At 34.4% G+C, this 13,126-nt stretch overlaps 1 protein-coding gene across 1 annotated transcript in view; it reads left to right on the forward strand.

The window, feature by feature from the left end:
• ARHGAP42 (Rho GTPase activating protein 42) overlaps positions 1-13,126 on the forward strand; it is a 309,795-nt gene that overhangs the window by 260,209 nt on the left and 36,460 nt on the right. The window contains exons 11-12 of the mRNA XM_025358156.1: positions 2,214-2,292; positions 3,739-3,778. Of these exons, the coding sequence (XP_025213941.1) occupies positions 2,214-2,292; positions 3,739-3,778 (119 nt within the window). The remainder of the gene's footprint in view (positions 1-2,213; positions 2,293-3,738; positions 3,779-13,126) is intronic.

Raw genomic sequence — 13,126 nt, forward strand, 5'->3', positions numbered from 1 at the left:
CTTCTTTCTATCTGTGAAAGTCCTAAATGAGGGCATCTTCCAACAGAAGGCTATTTCATCTACATTGAAAATCTGTTGTTTACTGTAGCCACCTTCATCCATGATTGTAGCTAGATCTTCTGTATAATTTGGTGCAGCTTCTACGTCAGCACTTGCTGCTTCATCTTATACTTTTATATTATGCAAATGGCTTCCTTCCTCAAACATCATGAAGTATGCTAGCTTCATACTTTTTTTCTGCAGCTTATTCATCTCTCTCAGCCTTCATAAAATTGAAGACAGTTAGGGCCTTGCTGTGGATAACACATTGGCTTAAGAGAATGTTATGAGATTATTGATTGGACTAATTTTAATATTGTTGTATCTCAGGGAATAGGAAGACTAAGGAGAGGGAGAGAGATGAGGAAATGGCCAGTCAGTGGAGCAGTGGTACACACAACTTTTATTGACTGTTTGCCATCTTATGCCATGGTTAATGGCACCCCAAAACAATGACAATAGTAATACCAAAGATCACTGTTCATATATCACATGCTAGATGTAATAACAATGAAAAATTCCAAATATTGCGAGAATCACCAAAATGTGGTACAGAGACATGATGTGAGCAAATGCTGTTGGAAAAATGGTGCTGATAGACATGCACAACATAGAGTTGACACAAACAAACCATCAATTTGTTAAATAGCAGTATCTGCAAAGCTCAATCAAGCAAAGAGAAATACATCAAGGTATGCCTGTATCTAGTATGGCAATGACCCTATTCCTAGGCTGCTTTAAACGATGTTGACTCTTTTGCCCTGTGTTCTTATGATTTTTAAGATCCACTTATTAAGTTTCCTCTTGTTTCTCAAAGTATCTTTTGGGATTTTGACTGGAGTTGCAGTGAAGTTTTCAATGGGTGCGGAATAAACCTCTTTTTGAATATTTTACATATCTTTTTTCAAATTTACTTTTGGGTACCTTTTTTTTATTGTTATTTTGAATAGGATTCTTTTTTATGAGTTGAATTTTGTTTTCCTAAATGGTTAAGATTACTGCATAGAGAGGCTATTCGTTTATTTATGTATCAATCTCTTATCTGACCTACTTGCTGAACTCTTTTTTAGTTTTAATAGTTTTGTGTAGAGACTTTTGGATTTTCTATGTAGACAAATACCAACATGTTAGTGCTTTCTCTTAACATATTCCAGTTATATAACCTTGGAGCACTTTATTAAACTCTGTAATTAGGTTTTTTCATCTGTAAATTAAGGATAATAAGTACCCACCTCAAAGGATTGTTTTCAGGATTAAATGAGAGAATTAAGGAAACATAACACAGTGCCTGTCACATAGTAAATATCCAACAAATACTGATTTTCAGTATTTTATTGTTGGTATTACTACACTGGCTAAAATTCTCCAACATCAGATTATCTTGATATATATTCAGGATTCTCATGATCTGTGTTCTCATTTGCAGAAGAGATGTAGGTTATTATTTGTCGTTCCAGGTTTTTAATTATAAAATATTTATAATAAAATTTTCATCTCAATGTTCCTCTTCACAGATCCCTCAATTTTCTGTTTAAGTAAATTCCTTTTTTATATTTTATATCTTTTCCTCCATATGCTAGTTTACTCCCTTCCTCCCCCTACTTTTTGTTTCTTTCTTTAAGTATATCCTCAAGTAACTATTTCAGAATGACTGCATGCAAGAGAATTATTTTTAAATGAATTCAATATTGTCATCATGGTATAGAGAAATGCTGTGGTTTTAGTGTCTTTTTAAATATTACCTAGTTATGGTATGAGGCTTTCCACATTGTTACATATTCATTGTAATTGTTTTTAGTGACTAGACTGCACCACATCAGGGTCGAGTTCTCATATTGTGGAATTCATAGATGGCTTTGAAGAATGTGACTTTCTCATCCTCTTTGATCATTTCAAGGGAAATAGTTTCAAACTAGTCTCCTTCAGACTGTCCTATACCAAAAACACTTAATGGTTTTACCACCTGTGATCATTAGAATTAAAAACATTTTTTTGCATGCCCAGTGATTTTTCTGAAAGTATTATACTTCAATCTTTTTCTTTTTAAAGAAAGTTCCTATGTTTTTCTCCTCTCTCTTCATTTCTCTTTTTTTCTTCAAATTTCATCTTTTTAGCTAACCGAGGATTTTAAAAGTAATAAATGTGTAAATATATAAAATATTTGTTTTTAATAGGCATGGGATCATCACGTTACAGGCCTTCTCAGAAGCTAATAGGAAACTCTGGCTTGAAGCCATGGATGGCAAGGAACCGGTAAGACTATGATACATTCTATAATTTAGGTTTTATTGTCCTAATAATTATAATGTATGGAAATGCTTTTCATAATATACAATGTTTTGCCTGTAGTATAACTGAAAATATTAAAAAACGAAATCAGGGGAGTAGAGACTTTTACTGCTTTCCTAGTCTCACTCATGGCACATAACTCTACCTTTCTGACTTACTTTATAAGGGGGCTTTTGGGACTAATTTAAAACCCTAAAATTACTTCTTAAAAAATTACTTACACTCATCACCTTGGGTGCACCCATTAGGTTATCTTATTCCGTTAATAATTATCTCATGCCCCGTCTTTGCAAGGCCTGTACTAGGCATGTGATTAGAGTGATGAACAAGGTTCAGGGTAAGAACTGATTCTCTCATCAAAACCATTTTAAAAGAGTATAGCTTAATAAAACTGCCTGTGGCTTGACATTTTCACTTGCATGCATATCCCCATTTTTAATAGTTATTTTGAAATTAGTATGATAGTCTACTTACAAAAAATAGGAAGGCTTACATAAAAAAGGAGGCTGAATCATTCATCACCGTCTGTTTTCTTAAAGAACACTGTTACTAGATCAGTAGAGGGTGAACACACAGAGGAAATAAGAGTCCCCATCCTGTCACCTGTTACTAGATCAGTAGAGGGTGAGCACAGAGGGGAAATAAGAGTCCCCATCCTGTCACTTGAGAAGCATTCTTTAGATGGCAAAGAACCTGTATAGCAACAGTGCCATACAAAGTGTGGTCCTCAGACTTTGAAACCCTCCCTCAAACTGTGTTGCCAGTCCACAATAAGATCAGTACAGAAATGGTGATTCAGTCTTTAGAAAATCGTGTAGCCACTTATGTTATTTTAAGCCTGTTAAATTTAATTGAAAAATTGGAACTCTGCATTGATTTTTTTATTATTTTCTATTTCAATTTTATTATATTTTTACACAAATGTTAATAATAGATTTAAAAGAAAATTCACTCTTTACCAGAAATAGTTGAGAAGCCCTGACTTAGAGCAAATTTAGGGAATAGTTTGTTAACCCAACAATGTACAAGTTAGGATTGTGTACATTTGAGAACATGCTAAGCAGGAAATTGGAAGAAGGAGCAATCAGGCGAAGTCCATTATGAGATACTTCCTGAGAACGGAACTTTATGCATCATACTGGGGCAGAGAATAAGATGCGTAAGTCAGATGGAGGTAGACCCTTGTCCAGGGCAGCACAGTCACGGATGGAAAGGAGTGGGAAGTGAGGGTATCTGAACCACAGGAAGGAAGTTGGTTGATGGTACACAGATGGTGCTGTGGACCCAGGAGTTGTAGGACCTTGAAATCAAGACACTCTTTTTGTGTATTAATGTACAGATATCACCTTGCTAATCTTTTGTGCTGGGTCATTAACTGGAAGTAACTGATGGACATCCTTTGTTTTTTAGATTTATACTCTGCCTGCCATTATAAGTAAGAAAGAAGAAAGTAAGTCATGTTAATAGTTATTTAAAATTTTATCATGTAGTCATTTTTAACACAGAAGCATTATATGATTGTAAGTATTCTGGGAAAATAGTATAACGCCATTGATCTCATGGTACAGCAAATTTGAAATTTTTATTTAAAATGTTTCTCAATGTACCACAAACTACTGGTATTATAGTAACAAAAGTTAATTTTTATTTCTTTGGTGTTTATTTACTTATTTACGTGGCTTGCTTTATCTCTGATAGAGATTTGAGAAAGTTGATATTTAGCTCAATTATTTATATATTATATATAATATATAATTATATGATGTAATTATATTTTATTATGTATAATTATGTTAATAAATATATGATATATAATATATAATTATATATAAATAATCAAGCTAAATTATATAATTATATATAAATACTATATTTATATATCTATATCAATATAAATATATAAGACAGTAGAGAGCTCCTTTGTCTTATTTTCTCTGCTCCAGTTTTCTTACAGGTATAAGACTGAAGACATAAACAATTCTTGCTGGTTTTAGTGGATAGTAACTAAGAATGTAAAATATAAGGACCTTGTCATTACACATGGTATATGTAGGAAAAGATGTTTTTACTATATTATTACTAAATCATTAGTTTGTAGCCATTCTTTATAAACACAGTTTATATGTTTTTCATCATGTTCTGAATCCTCTTTAATTACCTGCCAACCTCTTGCTACCTTTTTTCTGTGGTTAGTTTAGGGTATTTCCAAAAGTACTTTACATAGTCATTTTATTTGATATTTAAAATTAATTTGTGTATTTGTTGCTAGGGTTATTTTGTATAACTTTCAGAGCAATTCCAAGTTTCATGTAATGCAATGGATTTTGTCTTATGACTTCTAAATTTATTTTTCAAACAAACTCAGTAACCCTGACATTTACTTTTCTTATTTATTTTATTTTTATTTTTTAATACAGATGATGTCTCATTTTGTTGTCCAGGCTGGTCTCTAACTATTGGCCTCAAGTAACCCTCCCACCTTGTTCTCCCAAAGTGCTGGGATTACAGGCGTGAGCCACTGCGCCTGACCAACCCTGACATTTAGATTGCTATGGAAATATAAGTTAGAATGAAATAAATAAAAACTAGGAAAGCACTCATTTGAAAGTTATAAATATTGAATGTATAAAAAGCCTATTATTTTATCTGAATTAAATGCTTTCTAGTGATTAACTTCAGAAATTATCAAAAGAAAATGCATGATGTAAAAGATCTTTCAATAATAATTTAAATAACTTACAATTTTAAAATTATTTTTAAATAATACTTTAAAAAATTGTTTCCAGTTTTTATTTTCACATTTACTTCCTTACTGGAATCAAGGAAAGTGATTAGTATAAAATCCTTTATTGCCAACTTTTATCTAATCACAGATACATTAACCAAATGGTAAGAGTTGTGTATGTACTAAATGTTCATACTTAATAATTACCTAAAAGGTAATCTGTTGTATACATTGCATTTGAGAAGAATGTGAAATGTGTTTTCTAACATTAGTTTGATTGTTGATATCCACTATAAGATTAATCCTTTCCCATTCAAATTACCCAAGGACAAATCCTTAATGGAAAACAATTGCACCTATATACAGTATTGAGTAGGGCTTCTGAATGGTGGCATAGTCAAGTTGATCAGAATATACTGATGCTTAATTAAATGCACCACCAAAACTAATGTACTTATGATGGAGAGGGAGTCTGCATCTTCATGCAGTACAGGATCATTCTTCTGGAAATAGGTATCCTGCAGTATCAGCCACCGGAAACATCACTGTGCCTTCAATTATAGTTATAAAATGGTGCATGTTTCAGAAAAGTAGCAGTCCTAGAGTGCATGTGTTTATATAATTTCTTACACTCTGGCTTTTTGTATGGTGTATTAGTTTCCTACTCAGTACTCTGAGCTCCTTGTGGCAGAACCCGTCTCTTCTCCATAGTAGTCAATACAGGCCTTTCCTGAGACACGTGCTGAGCACGGATTTGGTCTTCTTCTTCTCATTAGTACCAGTAGGCTGTTATTACCCATGGGAAGATTTTTGGTCATAGAAGAAATATTACAAACTTCTACTTTAGTGCTTAAATTTATGAATCTTAAGCTTTAAGTTTTAATATTTGATTTATCTTAAGCCATATGTTTACTTGAAGCCTGTTTTTAATCAATATACAGATCTTATTTGTAATTGCACTAACTTTTAAAACTGAGTCATTTTCACTTTATTTTGTTTTCATAATTCTAACAGAATTCTCCCATTTGTACATTTAATCAGTCAAATTTCTTTAGACATATCAACTGATGACAAAATAGTAAATTTTATTCTCTCAAAGTCACCCTAACTAGACAGATTTGTGATCCTGACAAATATAATCTTTTAAACACCTAGCAACTTTTTAAATCTAATAAATCACTTTATAAATGCAGGGATTAAGTACTATGTTAAAATTAAGTGTTGTAAACATTCTAAATAAATACACACAAATATGCATAGTGATTTCGAAAGGTCTTACAACTTTTGCATAAACTAAACTTATTGAAAATTACACTTATTTTTAGTTGTCACACACATGGGGATTCAAATTTCCTCACCCAAACGGAATCACTACCCTATTGAAAAGTCAAGACTATGGCAGGTGTTACCAATGAAGGAAACCCTGGCTTAAAGGCACAGGATTGGACTCACTTTCCAGAACTTAGCTGCCAGCAGCTCTGGGGTGGACATTGTGGTATTACTAATTCACCTGAGTGAGGCCTTTTTTTTTTGAGATGGAGCCTCACTCTGTTGCCCAGGCTTGAGTGTAGTGGCAAGATCTCAGCTCACTGCAACCTCTGCCTCCTGGGTTCAAGTGATTCTCCTACCTCAGCCTCCCAAGTAGCTGGGATTACAGGCACATGCCACCTCGCCCAGCACCCAGCCGATTTTTTGTGTTTTTGGTAGAGATGGGGCCTCACCATGTTGGCCAGGTTGGTCTCGAACTCCTGTTTTGGGTAAATTTGTGTTTCAGTGATTGTGAAATTCTCATACCTGTTAGGTCTTGAATAAGTCATGTGAGCTCATTGTGTTAAGTGTTTAAATCAGTTTATATCTTTCTTTTTGTCAGCCCCTCTAAATATTTTTTTGTACATCATCCTGTTCTTGAGATCTTGTATTTCTTTTTAGTTGATATTTGACTCCTCTAAAAGTAGCATTGCTCAATTTTAGTATGTAACTTCTCCTGTAATTGGTATCGGAAACCAGTACCAGCCCTAATTCACCGGCCACTTTGAAGAGTGCTCGTTTATATCCTCCATAATTCAGATGGCTTCCACTTACTCTAAAATACTCTTGTTCTCCTTTGGAAACTCAGTTTTGCATAATATGTGTTAGTGTTTTTGAACTGTTGAAGACAATGAAGTTTAGGATGGTAAAATATAAAACTTAGGTAAAAGTTTATTTTGAATGCCAGCCATTTAGAAGCAATCATAACATCTTGTGCCTTCACTGAAAATCCTACAAGCAACAGTGTAAGAAATACCTAATGTTCTAAAATAGGGCCATAGTATGAATTTACAGAGAACAAATGCCATGGAATGAAGAATAAAATTATGCTGTGAATGTAGTTTCATGCTATTCTTTATAAGACTAGCATGCAAATGTCTTCCTACCTTGTATTAATAGTTACTCTTAATTTACCATTTTCAAAGTATGGATGCCGTAAATGAGACTTGTGTAATTCAACAGAAAGGAAAGCTTGAATCACCTTTATGAAAAAACATCAAATAAAAAAACAAAATATTGACCAATTACAGGGTATTGAATTTACAAATACTTTTCTCGTTGTAAAATACACTGCAATATAGTGAAATTGTAAGACTTTGGGAATGAATTTATTTTTTTAGTAGTAATATCTGTCATCGATATTAAACAAGTGCCATTCAATTAAGATTAGCACTAAACTAGTCCTCAATGACATGCATTTCAATTAAGATTAGCACTAAACTAGTCCTCAAGCCATGCCACGGGGGACATTTTGTGAAAAGTAGCTCATCCTTATGTTTTCCATAGTTCTGCCATTTGAATACATCTTTCAAAGGAACAAATTACATTTTATGACATACCTTTCCTGCCCCAAGACCTCCATCTTGGGACCAGTCATTAACAGAGGCAAAAGCAGTTAACATTTCTTCTAGGCTTTCTTTCTCTGACATTCTCTATTGGTGCCCTGAGCCTTGTCCCCATTCAAATATGAGTTTTGTGTGATGGCTTCTGAGCTGGTCCTTCAACCCTGGGTCTGGAGAAAGTGAGCATTGTGAAAGAAAAGGCACTTAGGTCTCATTCTCTCATACAGTCAGTTCAACAATATTCCATTGTGCACTTACTCTACTCCAGGTACTGTGAATAAGAAAAAGGAAGTTCTTTTCCATTGATGTTTCCACTAATAAAAGTCAGTATTTACATGTGTAATCACAAAGTCACCTAACATTCAGTCCTTATATACAAAATTGCAGGGATTGGAACAGAAGATAATCTTGAAATTTCCCAACAGTTCTAAACTTCTGCTTGTATGTTTCAGTGACTTTCCTCAAGTGTACCTGTGTATCTATTCTCCACAGCAATGAGCTTTTTTTGCTCCTTATCATTCTATGCAATTACCATCTGTTATAAATGTTCTTGGGCTTCAATTTGTGGTTTAGAGAGTTCTGGAAGTTCTCAGATGTGGCTAGGTTATCATCCTCCTTCTTTACCATATAATCCCCCAATCTTTGATCATTGACAGTTTTCTTTTTATCACAGAGACCCAGGAAGATTGTCGTAGCTCAAGTGCTCTTCATGGGCAGAGCAGAATGAAAGAACAATTTGGGCCAGGGCTGTGGAGAGTTAACTGCCCATCCTTAAGGAGAAAAGAAAAGGTCCAGCAGGTGTCATGAACATTGATAAATGTACTCATTTATTTTTTATTTATTTCAGTTAACACATAGCATGATATTATTTATCTGTGATAAGGGACCTTTTAATCTGAAACAGGAGATCAGCAAAGTGAACTGAAAAGTAAAGACAAGTGTTGCTTTGTTACTTTGTTTGCTACAACCCTGAGAATGTACTGTAAGGTCAAGTAGATTACATCTGTAAGGACATACTAGGTTTTGAATTGCTAGTAAATTGAAGGTACAAGGACTTTTGCTTTGTTAGCTCTGTGGAAGACTATTCTTTTCCCTTTCCTCATGGCTGTTTGAATTCTGTTGAGATTAATAGCTTTTGTGCTGCTAAACTGCCTTATGGAAACTTTTTGTAGGTTTCAATAAAAGCTTTATCCCTGAACAGTTTACATAGGGGAAAAAAAAAAGGTTTAAACTGAACTTTTGATTGAATATATTAAGTTGACTAAGTTAGTCGGTCTTCTGCTTCTACCCTCACCCATGAAGGCCAAGTATCATTAATGTTATAGAATTCTAATTCTCATGTTATAGAATTTGATAGTAGTTGTATTCTGAGTATCCCTCTGATTCTCTCTAAAATGGAGGAGATACAGGGCTTGGGTAGGGCTTGGAACTGGGAGAGTGTTCACAAATATAGCTCATGTAAGCTGATAAACTCTAACCCTTATAGAACCCATCGGAGAAGGTACTTGAGCAATCCTGGTACAAACCAGTAACTAGCAAGCCATCAGTCAATAAGCATGTATTGGCTGCCTGCTCTGGGCCAAGCATTGAACCCAAACCAGCAATCCATATTTCTCCTGTGTAGGATACTTATCCTCCTCTCTGTGCTGTTGCCACAGGAGTACCTTGTCCTCCACTGAAGGAGAATTATCATTAATTATCAGCCCTTTCAATGGTGCAATTTGATTTAGTAATAACCCTTTCCATCGACATTTGAACACTGAAGAGTTCTCAGGTGTTTGTGATTTTTTGTTTTATGGTTTGTTTTTTGGAGGTTAAGAGGACCCGTTTTAGTTGAAATCTCATGAGCACTGATGCCTTAAGTATAGTAACCCCTTTGTGGCTTTGGAAAATTGCTCATTTTCCATTACAGAATGTGTTTGCCCCTGACTTCCCTCAGAAATGACAATCCCTGTGACTACCTCATCCACAGTCCTTGGAAGACAAACTATATGAGCCATCTTGTCCTCTTTTCAGACCTCAGCAGAAATCGCTGGGTACTAAAGTGAAGGCACTGTCTATAGTTGATGGTTATTTGCAAAGCAACCGTCAACAGGCCCTGCCACTGCTGCACTTTGCTGCCTTTGTTATGTGAATTGACAAGTCAGTAGTCAAAAGGGATATATTCTAGTTAAGGGAGGAAAAAAGTTCATTATGTAGGGTTGCCTTTATTTCAGTGAGTTTTGCCACAGTGAATTAAGTTATATACAATTAAATCAGAACTGGCCAGGTTATGCTTGGTAATAGACGATCCTCAAGTCTCAGAGGCTGATGACAATAAAGGTTCATTTCTTCTTTATAGTACATGTCCATATAGGTCAGCGGTGGCTCTCAACGTTGTTTTCACTCTGGAACTTGAGTTGGTAGAGAAGCCTCCCTTTGTATCATTGCTGATCCTGTGACAAGGGAAAAAGAAAATTACAAGCCACATACTGGCTCTTAGTGGCTACTGGGTAAAGACACGTGTCACTTATGTTCATATTTCATTGTTAGTGAGTATCGCATGACCAAGTCTGGCTTCAAGGATGCTGAGAAATATAATCTTCTTGCAGGGAGGGACAACAGATATGGGTAAACAGTAATTTCAGTTTGCTATAGTCTATTTAACTCTAGTGAGAGGATATGTTTTTTCATTGTATTTATTGAAGTATAATGATCACATGGGGACATTTCTTAATATCCAACTTATTAAATAAGTGACAAAGTGATATATGCCTTTTTGAAAATCAATATTGTGTCTGACTGTCCCTCAAGCCCTAGTAATTTTAGCCATGTGGGAAGAATGCCTTATTCACGAAGTTTACATATGTAGAGATTTGCATTCTTCTCTAGTCAGTAATGGTAATGATAAGAGCCAATACTCTAAAGCACTTACTATATTCTAAGCATATGCTATTCTAGGAGCTTTGCAAATGTTAACTTACTTCATCTTTAAACAGTACTATGAGGAAGAAACTATTACCTTTATTTTGTAGGAGAGGAAACTGAGGCACAGAGAGATCAAAACCATGCCTAGTAACAGAGCTAACAAGTGAAAGAGTAACTACTGCCCCTGTCATCTAGTTAAAACTAATGACTGGCTTCTTTTATAATTTCTTCTTATGTTTTCCTTCATATAGCAGTGACGTGTAGACAGGAGCAGATAGGGAAAAAAACCTAGCATTGAATTCCTCTTGTTCCATTGTTAGGCACTCTTCAGTGTTTCATTCCATTTGTCTTCATCTTACTACAACTGTTTAACTTAGGTATTGTTACTTCGCTCATTTTATGAATGAAGGAACTTGAGTTTATAAAATAATAGGTACATGTCCACCACCTCAGACATACAGCAGTGATACTAGAGCTGAGAACTGGCCTTAGGTTTTCCTGGCTTTAAACAAAGTTGGACACTATCTCTGCACCATGAAACTACTCTTTCAGTCAAAGCAAAGGATGGGCAAAGGAAACAAAAATTCATGGTTATTTTTGCCAACACAGTATATTCTTCCACATCTCTGAATTGATTGATAGTGTTGTATTTACTCACATGACGGGAGCTAAGTACAGGATCCATGGAATATGTCAGAACAGAAGCATCCATAGAATAACCCTGCAGTTAGACTGACTCTCAGTAAGATTTTATTCTACGTGATAAGCTTTTGATATCAGTTTATTAGAAAAGATTGGAATATTGCTGCCAAATATCCCAGTATACTTTGGGGTACAGCCTGGTTATTACTTATTTTTCTCAAAATGCTTAAGAGAGAAATTCTATTTTATATGTCACAACTATCTTCATTATATTTTTGTTGAAAGGAAGTTCTGTTGAAATTTTTAAAAAATGATTGTCTTTTTCTCTTAATACATCTTTTTATTGAAAAGCGGAAGAATGTGACCTCTAGTACCAAACATTTTAAATGTCAGGAACTTGCAGTTTTAATTGATAGAAAAGTGCTAGTGTCTTGTTTTTACCTAGGGTTACATTTTTTGTCTCAGTTTTTGTTGTCCTTAAAACTGAAAATTAAATGATTCCTCGCTTTTCCATCTTACCTGTTTCCTATATTCAAGAAGTACTTTAAAATATCTGAATGCTTAGTGTTACGCTGGGCAGTTTGGGGTTATTGGAAGCAAGCAGTCTCTCTTTGGTGTCCAAGAAAAGCTTCACTCTTATGTAGGTAGGTCATCAGCTGTACTCTAATGAGATGCCATGGCCATTCATTTTTGTATGTTGAGTTCACTGAAAGTATTCACTGAGTTCTGTTCTCTTGACCTAGGACAGTGGGGACAAAGAAATAAATGAGCTACTTCCCCTTGATGGCAATACATATTTTAGTTTTGACATTTTTATTTCTAGAGTTTTGAAGTTGTTTTTTAGAGTGCTAAACACACACACATATATGTATTTTTTTAAAATATCAAATAATCCCAAAATACCTAGTGAATTAAAAACGACAGTTTCTAACTGCTGCCCTCTTTCTCCTTACCAATAGTTTGCATATATATATTTGTGGAGTTTTTTCTTAGGAAAATAGAAACAGTCATATATACCCTCAGATTTTTAGATTTTGAGAAAATAGGCCTTATTGTCCTGTCGATTACTTTTTTCACCTAACAACACACAATAAATACCCCTTCGTGGTAGTACCTCTAGTTCCATTGTTAGGCACAGGTTATTCAGGCCTTTCTGTCAATCAGTTCAGCTCCATTGGCTTGCTGTGCCTAGAATTTTTTTCAGTTTTTAGTTTGTTGCTGTTACCCTTTCTTGATTTTTATCATTTTTTTTTGATATATATTTTTTGTCTGGGGGTCTATTTTGAGTTACAAGAATGTTTAATCTACTGTCTTTAAATGGAAGTTAGTTTTAAATTTTTATTGGTTTGAATTCTCATTTATGATTTGAGAATATTTTAAAAATCGTGTCTCTACCACATGTGATGAAAATTTGTATCATAGTTCAAAAGTTTTTCAGTTTTCTCTTTGGGTGTTAGTTGGTATTTTTAAAATAAATGCTTTCTCTTTAAACAAGGAATCTCATTTGATCTGGCCCCAAAACCCTTTAAAAAATTAGAATTGATCCAAAGAAAATCTAGCCAAAAAAACAAAAATTGCAATTTCAGAATCCTAGGACCTTTTGGGGATGTTTAGTGACTGACAATGCATGTTTTGAATTATTTTAAATACGGTA

This window comes from Theropithecus gelada, chromosome 14, assembly GCF_003255815.1.
Source record: "Theropithecus gelada isolate Dixy chromosome 14, Tgel_1.0, whole genome shotgun sequence".
Taxonomy (NCBI): domain Eukaryota; kingdom Metazoa; phylum Chordata; class Mammalia; order Primates; family Cercopithecidae; genus Theropithecus; species Theropithecus gelada.